Source organism: Symphodus melops, assembly GCF_947650265.1.
Source record: "Symphodus melops genome assembly, chromosome: 22".
In the NCBI taxonomy this organism is placed as follows: Eukaryota; Metazoa; Chordata; class Actinopteri; order Labriformes; family Labridae; genus Symphodus; species Symphodus melops.
This window is the reverse complement of record NC_136712.1, coordinates 6,960,855-6,980,503: the sequence shown is the minus strand read 5'-3', so window position 1 is coordinate 6,980,503 and position 19,649 is coordinate 6,960,855. Positions and strand designations below refer to the sequence as shown.

Below are 19,649 nucleotides of genomic sequence, written 5' to 3'. Positions count from 1 at the left end.
ATGTTGGAAAGTGCTCTATTTCTGGTATCTGTTTTCCCTTTGTGCTTTTTTTTTTAACGCTCTCTTTAAGCGTAATTACCTACTGCAGATATTATTAACTTAAGCTGTATGTTGGTAACATCTTACACACCACAAGAAAACATGCACCGCCTGCAGCGACTATCAGTCATTTCGGGATACCCTCTGTGATAAGAGTTTCTTTATAGCACTTTTTTTGGTGGAAGATGTTTACTTGCATTTTTTACTCAGATAATAATATTTTGTTCCTTAAATATGGAAGCAACTGTTCCATAAATATTTTTTTCTAGATGCATGAGGCTGTGATAGATTGAGCAAAAACTACAAGGGGACCGTCATCCACACCTGGCTCCTGCAGGTGGTGGACATTGAAACCTTTCTATCAACCAGTCCTCCTGTAGTTGTTCAGCCTGCGTGGAAAGCATCCAAACCATTTTCACTGGATATTGGCCTTTTAGTCTTCTTTCTCCCTCTCAGTCTCACCATCTTTCTTCCAAAGACTCCTATTATTATCGCACATGCCTCAAGGGCTTACTGCAGCGTTATTCCTCGCCCTCCCCGTCCTCCTCGCTCCCTTGTTTTTCATTTTCTCTCTCTTTCTGGCCGTCTCTTTGTCTCCCTCTCCCTCTCTCTCTCTGTCCCCTGTTATGCCAGCACTGCAATTTTTCACTTCAGTGGGAAAACAGGTATAACAGAAGAAGAGTGCCAGGCTGCTTAATAAAGGAATAAAGGCAAAAAAAGAGAAATGAGTGGGGAAAGGAAGCGCCCTTGGGGCTGAAAACAAGGGAATATACACAAAACACACACATACACACATACTTGCACAAACAATAAGGAGGGCATACAGAAATCCACACCTGCTTATCTCTGAGGAATTGGTTGTGAGGTGCTTCCCTATTTAATTAGAAACTTTGGTGGGTACCTCATAAATCACCACAACATAAAACTGAAGGGTAGGCAATGAATGCTCCCCATAACCAGGCCGGTACACACACCAAACACACACCAAACGCACACACGTCTGCTGCGGTTGTTAAGGTAGGGCGATTGAAAATTCATGAATTCATGAGTATGTGTGATCTTCAGTCAGTGATCCATAGATTTAATATGTAGGACTATGTGTGTGTGTGAGAGTGCACCACCATGTGTCTTTTGCCAAAGAGGCTGCACTAGTAGAATATTATTCCACTTCTTTCACAGTGGGGTCCAGTTAGATGTGAATTCCACCTACTTTAGATGAGGAGTTATAAGTCCTTTCTGTTACTCAACCTGCAAAGACTCGCATAGAGAAAGTGTTGTGTTGCGATCAACAGCACTGAGGGGCAAAGGGTCACGCTTTTAAGTAGCAAAGTGTGCGTGCGCATTTGCTTGTGTCTCCAGAGTTCCTGATGGTAGTGTGTGGTAACGGGATCCAGGGTGATGTCTTGTCTCAGACAGAGTCTGGCTCTCAGCTGCACATCTATTATTCACACACCTGGATACACACACACACACACACACACACACACACTCTCACAAAAACATTGCTCTCCCCCCTCATGTCTTTCTGTTCTATTTTTGCTTTTCCACACGAGTAGTTTAATGTGTAAAAGTTTTTTTTCTTACGATTTTCTTTAAGCTTTGTAAGAGTGAGTGTACATTTTTGTTGTTGTGTGTCCCCTTGTGCTTTTGTTATTATCTCCCAGGAAACCAATCACCCCCTTGAAGTCAATGAACTGCTCTGTTTGCCCTGGTAAACGAGCTGAAAATTACTATTGACCAGAGAGAAGAGGACAGACTGATAAGCAGTAAAAGAAAACAGATAAGCGCTAAAACCAAACTGGAATAAAGATGAAAGTCTTCTCAAAGTCACACCATTACCTTTTGCTCGTGTTGATCTCAGTCTGTCAGTGGGTCATTATCAGACCTAGACATCTCTTTTGGGACCCGGTCTTTCTCCACATCTATGGTTGGCTAGGCTACTGATAGTTATTTATTAAAGCAGAGCATGGTGCCATCAAAAAACCTTCATAGGGAAAGAATAAACCCTGTTATTGTGTTGAAACATAACCTAAAATAACTACAGACAAAGGTCACAGTGGGTGTGTTTGTGAGGGGACCCTAGACTTGTGGATCAAAGTCTGTCACTAGACCATTATGTAGAGAGCTCATGTTCATCTAAAGTTCCTGACCAGACCTCGATACCTGCTCGATGTGAGCATGATGCAAGGTTTCCTAACATTGCTGTTTTTCTGTGTCAGCGTAATAATGGCCTTAGGTTATCTGAGGTCAGTGATTTCCTCTCTCTCCATGGTGGATGTGGTCATCTGATAAAAGTACATACAAGTTCTCTTATGTGGTTCAAACAGAGAATGGGCATAATTGTTCTTCTGTGGTTGGGACTTTGTGGACTGTTTAGTCTTTGGACCTAATCAATGTCAAGATCAATCTTCAATGCACATAAAGCTCTCTGCTCTCTTCCATCTAAATTTCTCTTGTCCAAAAGTGAGTGATTTTGGGAGGAAACTAAGGACTCATTGTTATATGAATGTTGATTTAAATTCAATTTAGAACAGGTTTTGCTCACTTTGGCAAAAAAAAAATGCAAATGTATATATTTCTATAGTGATTAGAAGCACCCCACGAGTAATGCTGGAAGAAAGAACATCTTCTTCTTCTCTGACATCAAAGCTCTGTGTCCCTTGCTGTGCCATATGTCCAGTGTCCAGGCTGCTATGATTCTCACAGGTGTGAGCACGACACCGACATGCAAACTGTGCCTGCCTGTCAAACAAACACATTTGCAGTTTAACCTCAATGTGGGGGCTGTATTTATACCATTCAATCTACTGAAACAGTTTGCAAGCATGCTCTCTCTAATGAATGGTGTCCGTAGCTCTGAGTTTTCGCACCGCTGTGTTGCCTGAAAAGCCAAGTCGTGATTCGACACAAAGGGGCTGAATTGGCGCCCTCTCTACTCAGTGAGCATGTTGACTTTATTAATGGCTCCCAAAGCTTTTCAGCTCTCACGCAGTGGCCTCTGGTCACAAAATATAATGGGCTGCACACCAGTCGGTAACTCTGCACCCGGGTTGCTCCACTAACAGAGACACAGGTGGTGATTCTGCGCTTAAATTATGCCGTTGCTTCAGTGGGGTCCTTGAGGCCCAGCCAGTAGCTGCAGCAGCAGTGCTAAGAAAGGCAGCGCTTATCACTGTAGAATACCCGAGTAAGGCAAACTAGTGGAGAAAATAATTGGTTTGAAAGAGAAATGTGGTTATGTCTTTTTTTTTCCTCAGCGAGGCCAGGTATTTGTCTGTGCTAAATGAGGTCTGTCAGGAGAGCTCTACATGTTGCCTGAAAAAAACCCTGCTGTGCTTCTGAGTCAGTGAGAGAGGAATGTGATGTGAAAAGATGGAGGGACGACGTCAGAAGCATGGAAGTGTTGTGCAGAGAGTGACAGCTTCTGTGCTCTGTTAAAGTGATGGAATGTAAAATGGCAAAATTCAAGAAAAAAAAAACTATCAATGGATAAAAATGCTGAAAAATGTCTCTGAAGCAAGATACAAAACAATAGATGAAGCAACATTTTCACAACAAAAATAGAAAATGAAAGGCATACATGCTCTGGGCACACTGAATACATCTGTGAGGGTTCTTTTGTACCTCCAGGAAGAGCCGCAACTTTGGATTTACACAAAGAGGACAGCAGCAAATGCTCAGCACCTTTTCTGGGTCGTCTAATCACCTCATCATAGACACACATGTTCTGCTGAAACAATTAAAAATCAAAGACTTATCAAAGCTTAACAAGTTTCTAGTCACTTTTAACAGCACAGAAAGCCATAGGATGTACTGTATTCTAAACTGGGTCTACACAATCATAATAGGGCAGATAAATGGGGCACAAAATGCATTCAATACACAGAGAAAACCAGGACCACAATAACAAGAAGAGGAGGAAAATATCAGAAGCTCAGCGACTTTTAGAAGTCAAGTGGTCACAAATGTTCTGAAGTTTGAACCGTCTATAGGCCTGCAGGTATTTTAGTGCACCTCATGACTTACAGATTGAGACAGCACCAGAGAGAGTGAGAGTGAGGGAGAGAGGGAAAAGAGCAAAAGTAATAGCAGAGTAGGGAAATGAGTAACAAAGGCTGAACTGTGAGCCCCCTGCCTGGTCACAGTGCTCTGAGGCAGCTCAGCAGTGAGCGGAATGATAGCAGGGAGACCTGTCACTCACCCTTTGAAGCCACAGGGGAGACAGGGGAAGGAGAGGAAAACGGGGGGGGAAATGAGTTAGGGACCCTCCAGACACTTGTCCCCTTTCACGTCCAACACCATCATCCCTCACAATAGCATTCTTGTCTTTCTCTCCTTGCTTTTTCTGTCTCCCTCTCAGCAGGGGGATAAGGTTAGATTAGCAGGCCGCGTGGACCTGCAGGCTAACAGGTACCACACCTTTTAATACCACGACAGTCCGTCACTGAGCCAGGGGTCCCCCTGCAGCACTGTCTGGTATAGTGTCAGATCCCAGATATGAGGTGCTAGAAACTTAAATAGTGCCATACGAAACAAACACAAGTGCACATGTGCTTTTTTTGGATCTCAAAACTTTCCATCACAACACAATCAGCTGTTCTTTATATCGTGGCAGAGCATGCAGGAAGGCTTTTCGCACAGATCCATCATGAATCCAAAAGGTACAGCAGTGTCAAAGAAGACATCTAACAGAGCGAACATCGAGGAGAAAAAGATTCAGGGGTGGACATCCATCGGCTGGGCCACGGAATTGATAAAGAGATACTGTAGATATGGATTGAGAAAAACATAGGCATGTGGAGGATGGGGGGGATATACTATAGTATTATTATAGCTATGACCAAGTAATCTTGACACACTCTAACTAGAAATCCCTATCATCTTACACCACTTTAATCTCACTTTACAGTCTTTTAATGAACAACCTAACCAAAATAGTCCACAGAGGATTAGGCTCAATATATTCAAACCCAACTGGAGGGCCATTACAGAGGTCATACCTCTGCAAAGTTTTGACACTGCCAACGCTAGTCTCTGTACTTCCTGCTAACAATGACATTCTGCTGATTTGCACCCACAAAGAACCTCCCCTCGCAGTGCAGGCATCCGGGAAAGTGCATTAATTAAAATCCTGCTGTGTGGCAGATATGCCTAATCCCAAACATAAAACAGAGAATGGTGAATTAAAGCACAGAATGAGTTCAGTTCCACTCTGCGGGGTTTTTTGCCCAATCATCCTCCTATAGAGAGAGTGGAGCCAGAAGGGAGGGAGGGAGGGGAGATTGTTAATGTGGCTTAAATGAACTGAATGAATATTTTTATTCCATAAAGAAGAGTAGTAAAGCACAGTGTCTATGTTGTACCTTTGGATTGTTGCAAGATGTCTCCATTATAGCTGGTCATAAAACATAAAATACTGTGCCAAAAGACACTGTAGATGTAAAGTGCCATGGTATGAGTCGTTCATGTCACCTGCACTACTTGTTTTAGAAACCACACATCTTCTCTATCTGTCCATAAATGTCTCTAATAACTCTGGGCAAATGGATAACAGATCATGCGTGCTCCAGCGATGCTAGAGGACCAGTCTGGCATCTCGCATTAGCATGCCACATTCTCGTTAATACCCTGAGATTAATGTCAAATCATCCACACTCCCCCACTTGTCTTGCACCAGTCCATCTTGCCTAAAGCTATATATTGAGGCATTAAATGTGGTTTGTCCTGGCCTTGATTGACAATGAGAGATGGATCCAGTCCGCCTCCTAGCCCCATTTCCTTCTGTTATTCTCTCCACCCCCTTGTTTCTCTCTGTCTGCCATATGTTTCAGGAAACTGGACAGATTTGGGCAATCAGACAGCAACCATTGTACTGCTGTCGGTATGAATAGAATGCGTGGAGAGACACATTGCCATTATGTAGGGAAGATACGTTGTTTCTTTTCTTTACACGTTGAATGTTCATCTCAGTTGTCTCTCTCTCTGTCTGGCGGTCCCTGCTCATGAGCTCTCGTTGCATGTCCTGCCTTGCCTGATTGAATACCTAACACTCTTCTGTGCTTTGACAAAGAGGGTCGAAACCTGAGCAAAGTGTGCCAGGTCAGGTTGCAGTGGCATTTGGCATGTGGTGCTGCTCCGAAATGTTTCCGATGATATCTTGAACAGAGCGTGCACCCAAGGGCTTACAGAGGTGAGCCCTGGAGACTTCTTTTTTCCTTGTACTTTAACTGTCATCCTTCAAAGCTGAAATCCCCGAGAGATATTATGTTAAGATATACTTGGTGAAAAGTGGGATGGATTTTATTTACATTTTCATTCTAACATCAGCTGCCTTTTGAATGTCCTGAATGAGCTGTAGGTTGAAAGTAAAGAAAAAACAGTAATTCTTTTTTATAATTTACATTTGAACATTTATCTTTTACTTCAGTGGTTAAGATGAGGATGTCCTCAATATGTCTTTTGTTGTGTATATTTTTCTCAAACATAAAGATTGGCAAAAAAGAACAGATAGATCTTGACATGCATTGATTAGAAAGATCTAAATGTTTCTGAAAACTCATTGAATGCACATCCATAGACAATTAGTTCAACACCTTCCACCATTCCTAAATGCTGCTTTAAAACACAATAAACTAGAAAAAACAAATTTTATATTGGGAGTACATTTTGTAAAAAAAAAAAAAAAAATCATCACTTTATCTCACAAAGGTTCATGACCACATCTGCAACAATTTTGGCTCATACTTTGGGTTGTCCTCTGCATGTGTCAGGGTTTTTAGTGGAATTCCTCACACGTTTGTAGTGGTCATTTAAGTTTCCCAGCATGCCACATGACTTTGGATGACATTCTGCTCCAGCCCACTCACCTCACTGTGGTGTCGTGGCCCCTGTCAGGGCAGAGTGATACTATAGTCAGCAGCTTATTCTGGCTTCCTCCTGCAGCATGTTGGTTATAGTGTGTTCCAGCCATGGTGTGTTAGTGTGTGTGTGCCATGCTCAACAGACTCTGACTCTGTGTGACTAGCCCTTCTTTTGCCACCTCAGTCTCTGTGCCTTTTCTGGAAAGGACACACTTCTCCAATATATTGCTTTCCAAATTACTTACTTGAATTACTGTTTCCAAAGTGGAGACAATTAATCTTGCCAACTGATGTACATGCGTTTCTACATATTGATAAAACAATTCTCAGGGATAAGTTAAAATCAATAAAAGTTCTCACATGTGTAACCTGAAATATTGAATTTAAAAAGGCAATTTTCAGTGAATGGAAGAGAGCTTCATAGGGGCAACTACATTATTGACCTGTGAGTTGTCTGTGGGTTCAAATTTGGATAAAACAAGCAATCCATCTTCTAAAATGGTTATAACTTAACAGTAAAAAAAAGTGTATTTCTCATATTGGCTTGTAACTTGATATGTTTTTACAATATTTCCACCATACAAGCGGATTTTATTGTGCATCATAACATCGGTAAATTAAGCATGATTTATGTAAAAGAGCATATATTGGTTAAAAAAAGACTGCATACATTTTAACGTGCTTTAGAGTGGATTTCATGCAGAGTCAGAGGAAGTGTGCTTCTCTGCACATACTGCGCCAAAAGGAGGAAGCTGAGAGAAGGTACTCCTGCGGTTTTCACACCGGAATGGCTTCCCTGTCTGAATGACACCTTCTGCAAGCTGTTAGCCCCATGGTGCTAGGGAGATAGTCACATTGGGCATTAGTTTTCATTGACAGATTCAGAGCAGAAATGCCATCTGCACACGAGGCTGTATTTATTTTTGTCTTTGCCGTTTTACAAATGTATCAACAAGTTTGCAGCTTTTCTGTTTATGCATCACAGATATCCTTTGCTGTTAACTATAAAAGGTACAAAGAGCCTAAGAAACACCTCACTTATAATTTACTGCACAAGCCACTGACATATTTCCTTTTCAGTGCTGTAGTTATCTTTTACAACCACTAGGGGGATACAGTGTGGCCAGGGTGCTGCTTTATGGAGGACCAGGATATTCTCTGTATGATCTGGGGCCACAGATGCACACACACACACACACACACACACACACACACACACACGAATTTTGACACACACACATGTAGCTATCAAAGAAATGTTTCTATACACATTTTGCAGGTGGTGAGGAAGTGTGCTCTGCTCTGTGTCAAAAGCACCAGTAACTCCCCCCAGAGTATCTATCATTACCATATGAGTAGCTCCAGCCAGGCAGCTTGTGTGTGTGTGTGTGTGTATGTGCGTTTGTGTGTGTGTGTGTGCGTGTTAGGTGTTTGTAAGCGTGTGAAAAAGAAGGGGAGAGTGAGATGCCAATGTTTCTATCTATGCAAGTGCTTGTTTGAACACACTTGTTTGTATGTGTGCTTTTATGTGTGGGCCCAGTGCATGTCTCACCTTCCCACTCTGACACCAAATGAAGTCTGTCTGCCTGTGAGTGTCTATTGTGTAGTGCTAATGTGATAGCAGAGATTAGCATTGTAATCCATTTAGCATAGAGCAGCTAATCCACTTTATTACTGTTGAAAAGGAATCCGATAATATTGGCTAGCACCAGTGTAGCTGCCTTAATGATTTTAGGCTGATGAAAAAATCACTTAAGGATATATAAATAATGGGTCTTCCTGTCAATGAAAGTGGGATTAGACATTTCATGTTAAATAACATAATCATTTTAGCCCAATCTCATTATTAAGAATTTTGTGGTATCGGTTGTGCCTTTTATTTTAAGACATTTTGTGTTTTTGTATTGATGACAATTATGGACACAGTGTTTAATTTCACTTTATTTTAGAGGTTTATACAAATGTGGACAAATCTTTTATAGTACTATCTCTTGAAAGCACAGAGGTGGGGGTTTAAAATCTGCAGGGGAAAAGTCCATAGAAGTCTCTGTATTTGCTAATTTTATTATACAAATAAATTCACGGGTCTTTTTATTTCATTTCTCCCTGACGTGTTTCCCTCCAGTCCCAGTGCGACCAAACCAGCCAGTGGTGCGGACAGGCTATGCACTCCCTGGTGGCTCGTTTGTTTTTGTTAGTGGTCACATTGAGGGATAATAGAGAAGCTTCCCCTTGAAGCCCCTCTGCTCCCTGGTGACTGTGGATCTGTCCCAACACAATAAAACTCTATATTCAGCCTCTGCCGTACACTATCTGCCCTTTAACTCTGCTCTTCAATTGGCTATCATACTGTGTGAGCCACAAATATCTTCCTAATGCATGCACATGCTCACTCATATTGTGTATGTCAAATTAACACAGCCGATGGGGCAGATTAGATAACCCCACCTGCTGAATCTGGAGCGGGTTCACGTGGAAGCTTCTTTCTTCCTGCCTCCCCTCTCTTCTTTCTCTCTCTCCCATTCGCCTTCTGTTCTTTTCTTTGCAACTGACCCCAGTGCATACAATGGCTCCCAGTGAAAGTGTGTGAGGCTTTGATACACAGACCTCAAGGTCCTTTGAGATCAGGATCACTGCACAAGCCAAGCAGGAGGCATAGCAAGAGAGGAAGAATGGATGGGAAACAAAGAAGAGTAGGGTGAAATCAAGGTGAAGGGTGATGCCTGTTCAGAGAAATGTCATATTGTGAAACTGGATATCATTGGATGCAGCAGGACTAGGGCAGCACATCAACATTAGTTTGTGTACTAATGTTTCTCTTTGTAGATACACAGGACTTAATTGTCAGAGCAAAGACAAAGAAGAGTCCCATCGTTAACCATCTGATGGTTGTTCATTGGCTCCTGTTGTAGTGAAGAACAAACCTGACACATGTGATTTGCACCTGTTGGCCAATCAGATAGCAAACACTCACATTGATTCCAATATTGTTGGAATTGTTTTCTTTCCATTCCCTTCAAAAGAGAACAAAACACTTACCTACTTCGAACAATTTGGGCTTCTTGACCCAAGAGAGACTGTAGCCTAAGGCAGGGCAGCAGAAAGCTTTTTCTAATGATATGCTGACAGTACGTGTTGTCATCAGCGTATTATAATTAATCATGTAGTGACTCACCTGTCTGCTCGACCATCTGCTTCCTGTCCAATTATCTTCCATTCTGAGCACAAAGAACTACCAAGAGTCATCATAAGTTTAACAAGACTTGCTTCACACTTGTCTGCAAGCCCACACAGGACTGTGTGTGTGCGTGAGCACTGAAAGTTGCTTGGTTAGGGATATGTCAAGATTGCCTGTTACTGAGAAATTACAGCCAGAGGACCAGATTTAGAAAGGATCATTTGGAAAACACACTCTGCCTATGAGCGTGTGTGACGGTGTTAGCAGATGTTCAGGTACCACCCTGAACACTTCCATCACACCACCAGGTGTGTGTGGGGCCAATTTCATGCACTTTCTGCTGAGTAAACACACCTCGAGGCCCGCAGACCACACCTCTCACCCAGATGTCTAATTAGTGTAATCACTTCTGAATGGCTGCAAGTGTGATAGAGAGAGATGAGCTGCTTCAGATTCAGCATAGAAAGCATGATGCATGAGAAAACTTCCAGACAGTGTGTCATTCATATTCCATTTTTTTCTAAAATAATGTTCAAAAGTTACATTTTTGAAACTTTTCTAGACTTTTTTAAGCTGTTGTTGTTGCAGTAGTTGAATTGTTGAAAAGTTGAGCATTATAGTGATTAGAAATATTACATCACATTCTGAATAAATGATCATATCTTTCTTCTGTTTATTTCTAGATCCGGGTTGACGGCTCCTCCCGGGCCCTGCAATACGAAACAGTGCAGGCAGTAGAGAATGGACCAATCCTCAGAGACATGGCCTTTTCTTCTGACAACCACTACCTCTATGTCATGTCTGAAACGCAGGTAAGACACATCCACACACAAACACACACATCGAGCCCCCACCCTGCCTTCCTGACTGGATATCATAACCACTGGCATTTATCAATTTGTTATGTCAGAGAATAACCTTTGGTGTAGCATAGAGGATTTCATTACAGCCTGGCTGGAGGAGAGAAAAGGATTAGATGGACTGTTGGATGCTCTGAGCATGTTCTTTTTACAGAAACACACAGTGAGCGCAGAGCTGGAGTGAATAAATGTGTTGAACTACAGGCAGAGAGGATAGTAGTTTCAGTCCACTTCTTTGTGGTGTGTTTGTCTGTGCACAAACATTCCCCCCCCCCCCCCCACACACACACACACACACACACACACACACTCAATCTCCCATAGTACCTTTGATGACATGGAATAGCAGCACTCTATGTAATGGACACAGACACGGGGAGACTGTGAACACCTATCAGAGGCAGAACCTTGCTAAAATAGCACCATAGCAAGTCCGAACACACACAACTTATTTTCTCAGGTAGTCACTTTTTCTTTATCACACAGTCACACAGCCACAAAAAAAGGTGAACAATGAATACATTGTACATTAAGAATTTATGTTTGTGGAAAAAGGATCATGGACTACTCTTAAGGATTCAGGCAAAAGTTAAATTAGCTGTGGTTAATCTGAGCCTTTTTTCTTCATTGAGAACAATTTATTGTTTGTCGATAACATTGCTGTAATAATATGGGTAAAAAGCTCCCAAGTTAAAATAATATGCATATCATTTCCACTTCCCGCCTCTTTATCTCTGGCCACCCGTAATCACATAAGGCCACTGCTGTTTTGTTGGCAGCGATAGCCTAGTTACCCCTGTATATTGTCTGCAGCTTCTAGAGGATTATAGACCTCTCTGGCACCATGAAAGTGTCAGCATTTGCTAATGTGTTGTGCAATTTGTTTGTGTATGTGTGTAAATGGGTGCAGATTTGGAGTGCTGGGATTATACAGATAACACTTTAAATATCACACAGGCAGTGAGTTGAAGGTGCCCTTTCAAATGCAGCTCTTGTTGCCTCTTCTGAGATCTCAGGCAGTCCATCTGCACTGAGTGTGTGTGTGTGTGGGGGGGGGGGGGAGGGGGGGTGCACAAGTAGGAAGAAATGAGGGCATTTAGGATGCTATTTACTTATTGCATCAAATTATGTAAGATTATTTTGTGTACCAATGAAGAAATATGAGGCTGTTTTTTTTCTTTTCTATTTGGATTACAGTGCGTATAATAACTTTCAGAGGATAATACAGAGCAACAAATGAATTGTTAGGAAAACTCCATTTCAATTTTCTCCCGTGACGTTGAATTCCTTTATTCACAGGACTGTCTCCCAACATTGTGTTACATATTTAGCACTTTTTAATTAGCATTCCATTTAGTTTATATTGAAAAAAGTACATTTTTTCAGCTAATAGTGTTCCTTTGTGTATTTATGTGTATGTTTTGGGCCTTCGTAGTAATTAGTCTATTAGCCTAGTTAGACACCTGACCTCCACTAACTGTTTAGGAAGAACATCTGGGAATTACCATACACACAAATATGGAGAGCAATTAGTGAAAGCAGCACATACACACAAACACACACTCGTTTACTGCTCAAGGGTTTGTAGAACACAACAGCATTGAATGAATAAAACTCAAACATTTTGGCTTTTTTCTACCAAATCCATTTAAACCCATTAAAACATAATTAATTGGATACAGACTATATATGTCTCATTCAGTAAATAACTTTTGGTTTCTTAGACTCATTAGTTTTAAAAATGCTAACTTTGATTTGTCATGAAGATTGAGATGGCAGATGGCTGATGCTTTGTTACTGTTAGTGCCTGTCAGGACTAATGTTTACTGAACAACACTCTTTCTGTGTCTGCATCCTCCAAAGTGGAGGAGCACAACTACTTCCATCTGAAAAGGAAAGAACATGCTCCAGTGATATTTTGGCAAAACAGGTCAAACACATGATTGGAGCCAAATGCTGTCAAACAGTCTAAGCAGGTCGATAGCAGAAGGCTGCCTGCTGTTTCTGGGGCTTAGGACCAAGATCCTCAGAGAAGGTGTGATAAATGGAACCAGGGAGAAATACAGAAACAGAAAACACACGATAGAATGACAGGAGAGGAGAAGGGGGGCTCCCCACAACAGGAGGCTGAGAACAGAGCTGGTTAATAAAACTCATTTCCTGCTGGTCTCAGCCTTGAAACCTGGTGCTTCGGATTGGTGATGCCAGGCCTGGAAAGAGACCAGGAGAGACAAGTACCTCTGGATCCTGACTGCTCTGAGAGTCCAGGAAGAGAGGGGGAGGAGAGGGACAGAGAGAGGAGATAGGTGGTAAGGGGATAACATGATTTTGGATCACAACAAAACAAGTCAATAACTAAAATGTCTTTAGTTGACATGTGTTACTGCTATCCTCTAAGATGAATAAATTGTTGACATAAAATAGTGACAGGACTTGATTAACTCAATGTACAGAAATCCATTTATTACAGGGCCACTTCATTAATCAGTAATTGGTCCCAAAATATTGGTTTTAAAGGATTGTTTTTTTTATCAGCTTGACATATAGGCCTGTTAGATTCTACCCTGCTGGGTCTATAGAAACTGTTAAATCTGTAGCTGTCTTTAAAAACATGAAACTAAACTAGCTTTTATTGCTCACATGACCCTTCACATATCTGCTGATGTTAAAGTGAGGCAATGCAAACGGGTCGCCATCTTTCGTTCTTGCAGTTCTCTGTCCAAGCTGTTGTCATCCAAGCTTCTTTTCTCCACTGTTATTATTTCCCTTTTCCTTTGCTCACAGTAAGCAGGCCAACATCAAATTAGACAGACCTTTTCTGTCCATTGATATGATTACAGTAAGTCCTCTAGAGTTTGTGATCAGAGCTGCAACCCTATACTTCCTGCTCTTCATAGTAATAGTTTATTCAACCCTTTTCTATCATAGGATAGTAAACCGTTGTGATGCTGCTGCTCATTTCGGAATTAAGTATCTAAAAACTCCATGTAATTGTAGAATATTGAATCACATGTTTTGTTCTTTTTGCTAAAATTACCTTCTTCTTTTTTTTCTCCTTTCCTTCTTCCAAGGAAATATGTTTTAATTTTTGAGATGACTTTGTTTTTCCACTTCATATAAATCATACTTGAAGCATCTGCAGCCAGTGGCTCAATTGTTATGTTAATGGTGAAGTTGAATTAGAGTAGGGACCACATACATCATGGGGACAACATGATGAGTCTTTATGGTTTGCAAATATTTCTGATCCCGGCTGTTGAAAGCAAAGACAACCACCAACAACCCACCTTGTATTTACTGCAATCATTGCTCCGTATTAGACAGAGATTGAAATAAATACACGTGAATATAGAAGCTTTGAAATGATTTCCCAGCTAAGTACTACACGTAAGTCAATGTAATCAGGCAGGCACAGTCTCTTGTAGTTTAAACTTAAGTATTATAACCTGAAATTAAACAAAGTTGATTAGAATAGGTCTATTACCTGAAAATGCTCAGCTAAACGAGGTGTAATGCTTCCCTCTAATGTTGTTACTGCCACAACAATCCACTATGATCAGCTGTAAATAAATTACAACATGGCCACATTATTGGAACACCTTAATAGAGAGCTGCAGCTTGTGGGAGGGGCCTCATGCTGAGAATCACACTTTACGCGGCTTGTCTATGTCACATTATACACTCATTAGAGAAGAAAGCCAGCCAAGAACTAACTCACATAGCCATGCAGTATGCTGCATAAATGCTCTCCACATCCCAGTCATTGTATTTTTCTCATCCTGCATTCAATTTCTCTTCCTTGCAATCTTTTCTTGTCCTTTTTTTCATCCACCCTGTGACTGTGTCCTCTTTGTTAGGTTTGTTTTTCTTTCAGGATTATAGATTTTTGCTCCTCCAACCTTCATTCATTTCTAAAGGGATTTGTAAAGGGAATGAGGATTCAGCCTTTTGTGTTCCCTGCTCCTCTCTCTTCATCTCCTTTCTCTCCATCTATATTCCGTTTCTAACCCTATCTCACACGATTCATTGTCATTTTAACTCCATTCCATCCCCCATCCTCCATTCCTCATATTTTACCACCATTCTTTGGTACCAGAGTAATCTGTCATCCATACCCTCTCATTAATCCAGTGATTGGCTGTCCTCTAATTGGATCTCTCTCACGCACACACGCACACGCACGTGCGCGCGCGCGCACACACACACACACACACACACACACACACACACACACACACACACACACACACACACACACACACACAAGTCAAGACAAGTCATCTTGTTAGCGGGTTAATAGATGTTCTGGTATAAGAAGGACAGTCAGATTATAGAATGGGCTGTGATTATGGAGGTTGGGGTTGGTGTTTGAGTGACAGAGAAAGTCAATCCCAGTGTTAATGTGAGCTGGTGCTGTATTTCACTACCCTGTTACTATCCTGTTAACACTGGTTCATCTGTCAAACACAATGAGGACATCTGTGTAAAATGAATGAGGGGATGTCTGTGGACTTGAGGGAATCATTTCACTGTTAGCCCAGTGTGTAAATTAAATGTGCAACGGGTGCCCTCAACTGTTAGTCGAAAAAAACAAACTGGTGACTGATTCAGTATGGACCAAAGTATGGAATTTAGTCTAGTTGCTGGAGAGGTTGCCCAAGGTGCCCCTTGGCAAGGCACCAACCCCTTCCAGTTCAGGGATGCACCCTGTGTGCAGCCCTCTCACTCTAAAATCTCTTCATTAACACATTTCCTTAGGTCCTGTTTGTGCATGTGTGTATTTCAGGTGTATGAACCTGAATAGTTCCTCTTCAATTCACTAAATAAAGGAAAGAAAGACCTTATTAACACTATTAGAAAGATAAAAGGTACAATGCCACAATTATAATGATGGCAAAACAGTTTCTGTTAAAAAGTAAACTCAGAACAGCCCACAGCAGTTTGTAACATTACTACTTCAACAATGCCAAACATTTTAGTTGCAATAGTGTAACTCTAATGTCTTCTGTTTGGACCCCCTCATGACTTATTTTGAATGAACAGGATTTTGAAAGCGGAGCACATTGCTCAGCAGTTGGCTGTTCAGACTTGCTTTGGGTTCCAGGGCTTTTGGGAGCAGTTCAAGCAGTTTTTGTTGTGTCTTTGTCAATCAATCCATCCTCCAATGTTCCCGTACAATATCCCTCCAGCATAACCACTTAGCCTGCCAGCACCTGTTTAGTCAGACAGAGGCCGGATCTTATTGCTTATTTCCCTACATGGCTTTCTTGCTAATTTATTCCCAGCATATCTAAACTGTTGCTGGAAAGTGCTGGGACTTCCACACTCATGGTGCTAAATATTTCATGCTCAGTGTAGCAAATGCAGATCTGTAAGTGTAAATTATTGAAAATGTGTACTATACTGGGGTGAGATCGTTCAAAGTCAAACCCGTTTTTTTTTCTCTGTTTTGAACCCCGAGGGAAATCCGACAAGCCAATTTGTGGAAGTATTGCTTCTTCGCGTCTCATCAAAGACACTTAATACCAGAATCCTTTAATTCCCATCAGCGGGAGACTTTCAACCAATTCCCTTTCTGTGTGGCTTCCTCAACCCTTCTAAGTTTTAAAGGTGTTTGGATGTGCACGTTATGTTGTGTCCCAGTTTAGCTGCAGGCTGCTGTGGTCTAACAAGGAAAAGGGAATAGAGCTGATGTGTTGCAGTGCATGGCTGCCTAACACACTGAAAAACATCAACGAAGTGGGGCAAACAAGGTTGGAGTGAACTGTCGTCACACTCAAAGTTTCCCTTTGAAGTTCTACCTTTGTCTTCTCTCTCCATCTCTCCTGCTGTGCCTCAGTACATGTATGAATCCTAATACTTCTACCTTTTCCCATCATGGATGGTGGTGAATTTGCTAGATAATTGCTTTCTTTAAAAAAAGGACGGATGATAAAATTTGTCAATCGTGTGACTCGTCTTCATCGTTTTTTGTCAATGTATTGCATTATGGAGACAGTCCCTAATTGTGCTCTCTGTTATTTTGATTCCGGCCTTATTTTAACCCATATGCAGAATTAGCCACAGTGTGTGCGTGTGCAGTGCATGTGCACGTGTGTGGCACAGAGACACACTTATGTAATTCTAGAAGCTGCTAATGAAAGAAATGGTTTTACAGACTAAACGCAAATATAAAAACCTTAAACGTACTCTACCATGACATCCGTCATGTCTTCAGCTTGCACTGATGACTAAGCTTTGGGTTGTTTATTTAGTAAGCATAGACATACCAACCAAAGATAGACAAATTGAACTAATATAGCACAGTATACCTCGGGCTGGATATTCTAATCTTTAAACTATTAAAAGTAAACTGCCTCAAAATGATTTGACTGTTGTTTTTTGTGCATGGGGAACCTTCCCCTCTTAGGAATGGAAAGATAAGTGGAAATGATTGATTGTATCCAAGTCATTTGTCATGGACTGACAATTCTGACAGCCCAATGGATGGCTCTGTCATGTGACCTTTGAACACGTCAAATGAAAACAATATTGCACTTGCAGCATTCGGCCCGCTCTGTTAACTGAGTTTATGATATAATACCGTCGATTGAGGGTTGACGGATTGAGTGACGCGTCAGCTGTGACGAGGCAGTGACTCGTTGATCTGTCCGTCGTTTCATTTGACTCCCACGTCAATCCTTTCTCAATCCAGACAGGTATACAAAGAAGTGAGACATAGCAGGGCAGGAGAGAGTGATTGAAGGAATAGATGACATATACTAAATGATTTGGTGACGGACCAGAGATTATAAGAGACACTCTAAAAGAAGTGATTGTTTTAACACTTGTCAAAAATATACACCTGCAAAGCCAGAAAGAAGAGTGTGTAGAGCTATATGTTACCCAGGTCGACATGCTGTTGTGATATCAGCAGGTCTGGATTCATTACCCCTATCCATTGTTTTCAAAGAATATAGATTTCTTAATGATTCTTGCTGAATTGCCGGCAGTCATCAGCAGAGAGGGTATTTCATAAAGATCACTACTGTCTTATACAGCGGTTCATCGTTGACAGTGGCCCACAATATCAAGCTTCCAATGTGCTATTAAAATCACCACCAAACAGAACATTGCAAACATTTAATCAGATTATTTCTTATTCATTCCTACTTCCCAGCCAGTAGGAATGATGCGCTGCCAGCATTGTGCCAAACTAATGAACAAACTCACACCAGGGAAGGAGAAAAAGACGACACTGGCCTGGAGGGACGAAGAGAAAAGATAAGAGAAGTTCAGCGTGCCCTACAGGCTGTAAGACAGGATTGGGCTATCGCTTTAATTTTCCTCCCTCTGTTCATTTGGATTGCTGGAGTTTGGCTGCAGGTGGAATCCCTGTTTAATTACAAACAGAGGGGGCAAGGAAAAGAGTGGGATAAAGAGAAGAACAGAGGCAAGGCGGAATAATTAGTTAATAATAAAAGTCTCTGCAGATTTATTAAATGATCACCTTACCACTGCAGGTTGACTCAAAAGCTTCTGGAATTATGCAAGGAGGAGAGGAGACAAAGCGGAAGAGAGGAAAGAAAAACAAAGTTAAGCTATATTTTCTCTTCAGTGTAGAGATGAAGATCTTAAAGTGCAAATACTTTTAAAGGCAGGGACTCTCTCTCTCTCTCTCTCTCTCTCTCTCTCTCTCTCTCTCTCTCTCTCTCTCTCTCTCTCTCTCTCTCTCTGTCTCTCTCTCTCTCTCTGAGGCCAGTCCTTCCTGAATACAATAGAACAAAACACTTACTGCATATACCATCCGTATATAATTTGATGCCATTGTGTGATTGCGGTAAATGCTCAAGAACATCTTCCTCTCTCCCCCGACACATTAAGGCATCAAGTACGTCTGTGATCTTTTTCTGAAGCACAATTATATTCAACAGCTTCCCTCTCTCCCCCGTGTGAGTGGAGGGAGAGTGCAGGGCATAATGGCTGCTCACCTGAAACAGGAGAGAATTATAAATACTGTGCTCCCAAGCTTTTGTATTTATCCCCGCTGATATGATACCGCAGACATAGTGAGGAGACAGTGAGCCGTAATGGTTGCCCCTCTAGCAAAGCCCACAGAGAAGATTGCATGAAATGAATGTGATATCGAGATGAGAGAGACAAGGGGTGCATTGGGTCGTTTCGCCACCAAATCCCTCAATTTTTTTTTTATAAAAGAGGGGACAAAAGTGTTGTGTGGTTGAGTGTGTGTGTGTGTGTGAGCCTGATAGAGAATGAAGGGTCTGGAGAGTTGATGAATGTATGATGTTACACACCTCAGAGCGTCTGAGTGACAGAGAAAGACAGACAGACAGACAGAGGGGAGAATGAATGATATCAGGATCCGTGCTCTGGAACAGAGGATCCATATTGGCAGCCGTCACTTCTGCCAGGCTCTGAATGTGGTGTGTGTTTGTCTTTGTATAAGAATGTGTTGTTGTTTTTTTATCTGTCGAGAAAGCCATTTCCCCCAGATGCAGGCGTCTGAGGCCTCGATAGGCATCAAGAGGTCCCTCCTATTTCACAAAGTCTAAATCCGTGTGTTTTTGTGTACATGTGGGTGGTGTGTGTATTGCCATATCTGCCACCGATGAAGTGTTAAATTATAAAGCGTTCAGATATGGAGGCATTGTTTGCTACAGTTCTGTCTGGGTGCTTAGCTTTTATGACAGATCACGAGGTGACAAACCACTC

General features: G+C 41.7%; 1 protein-coding gene across 2 annotated transcripts in view; it reads left to right on the top strand.

The window, feature by feature from the left end:
• The window catches only part of plxna4 (plexin A4), a 202,843-nt gene that overhangs the window by 107,410 nt on the left and 75,784 nt on the right, over positions 1 to 19,649 (top strand). For both annotated transcript variants that reach the window (XM_079335713.1, XM_079335712.1), the window contains exon 4: positions 10,761 to 10,889. In XM_079335713.1, the coding sequence (XP_079191839.1) occupies positions 10,761 to 10,889 (129 nt within the window). The remainder of the gene's footprint in view (positions 1 to 10,760; positions 10,890 to 19,649) is intronic.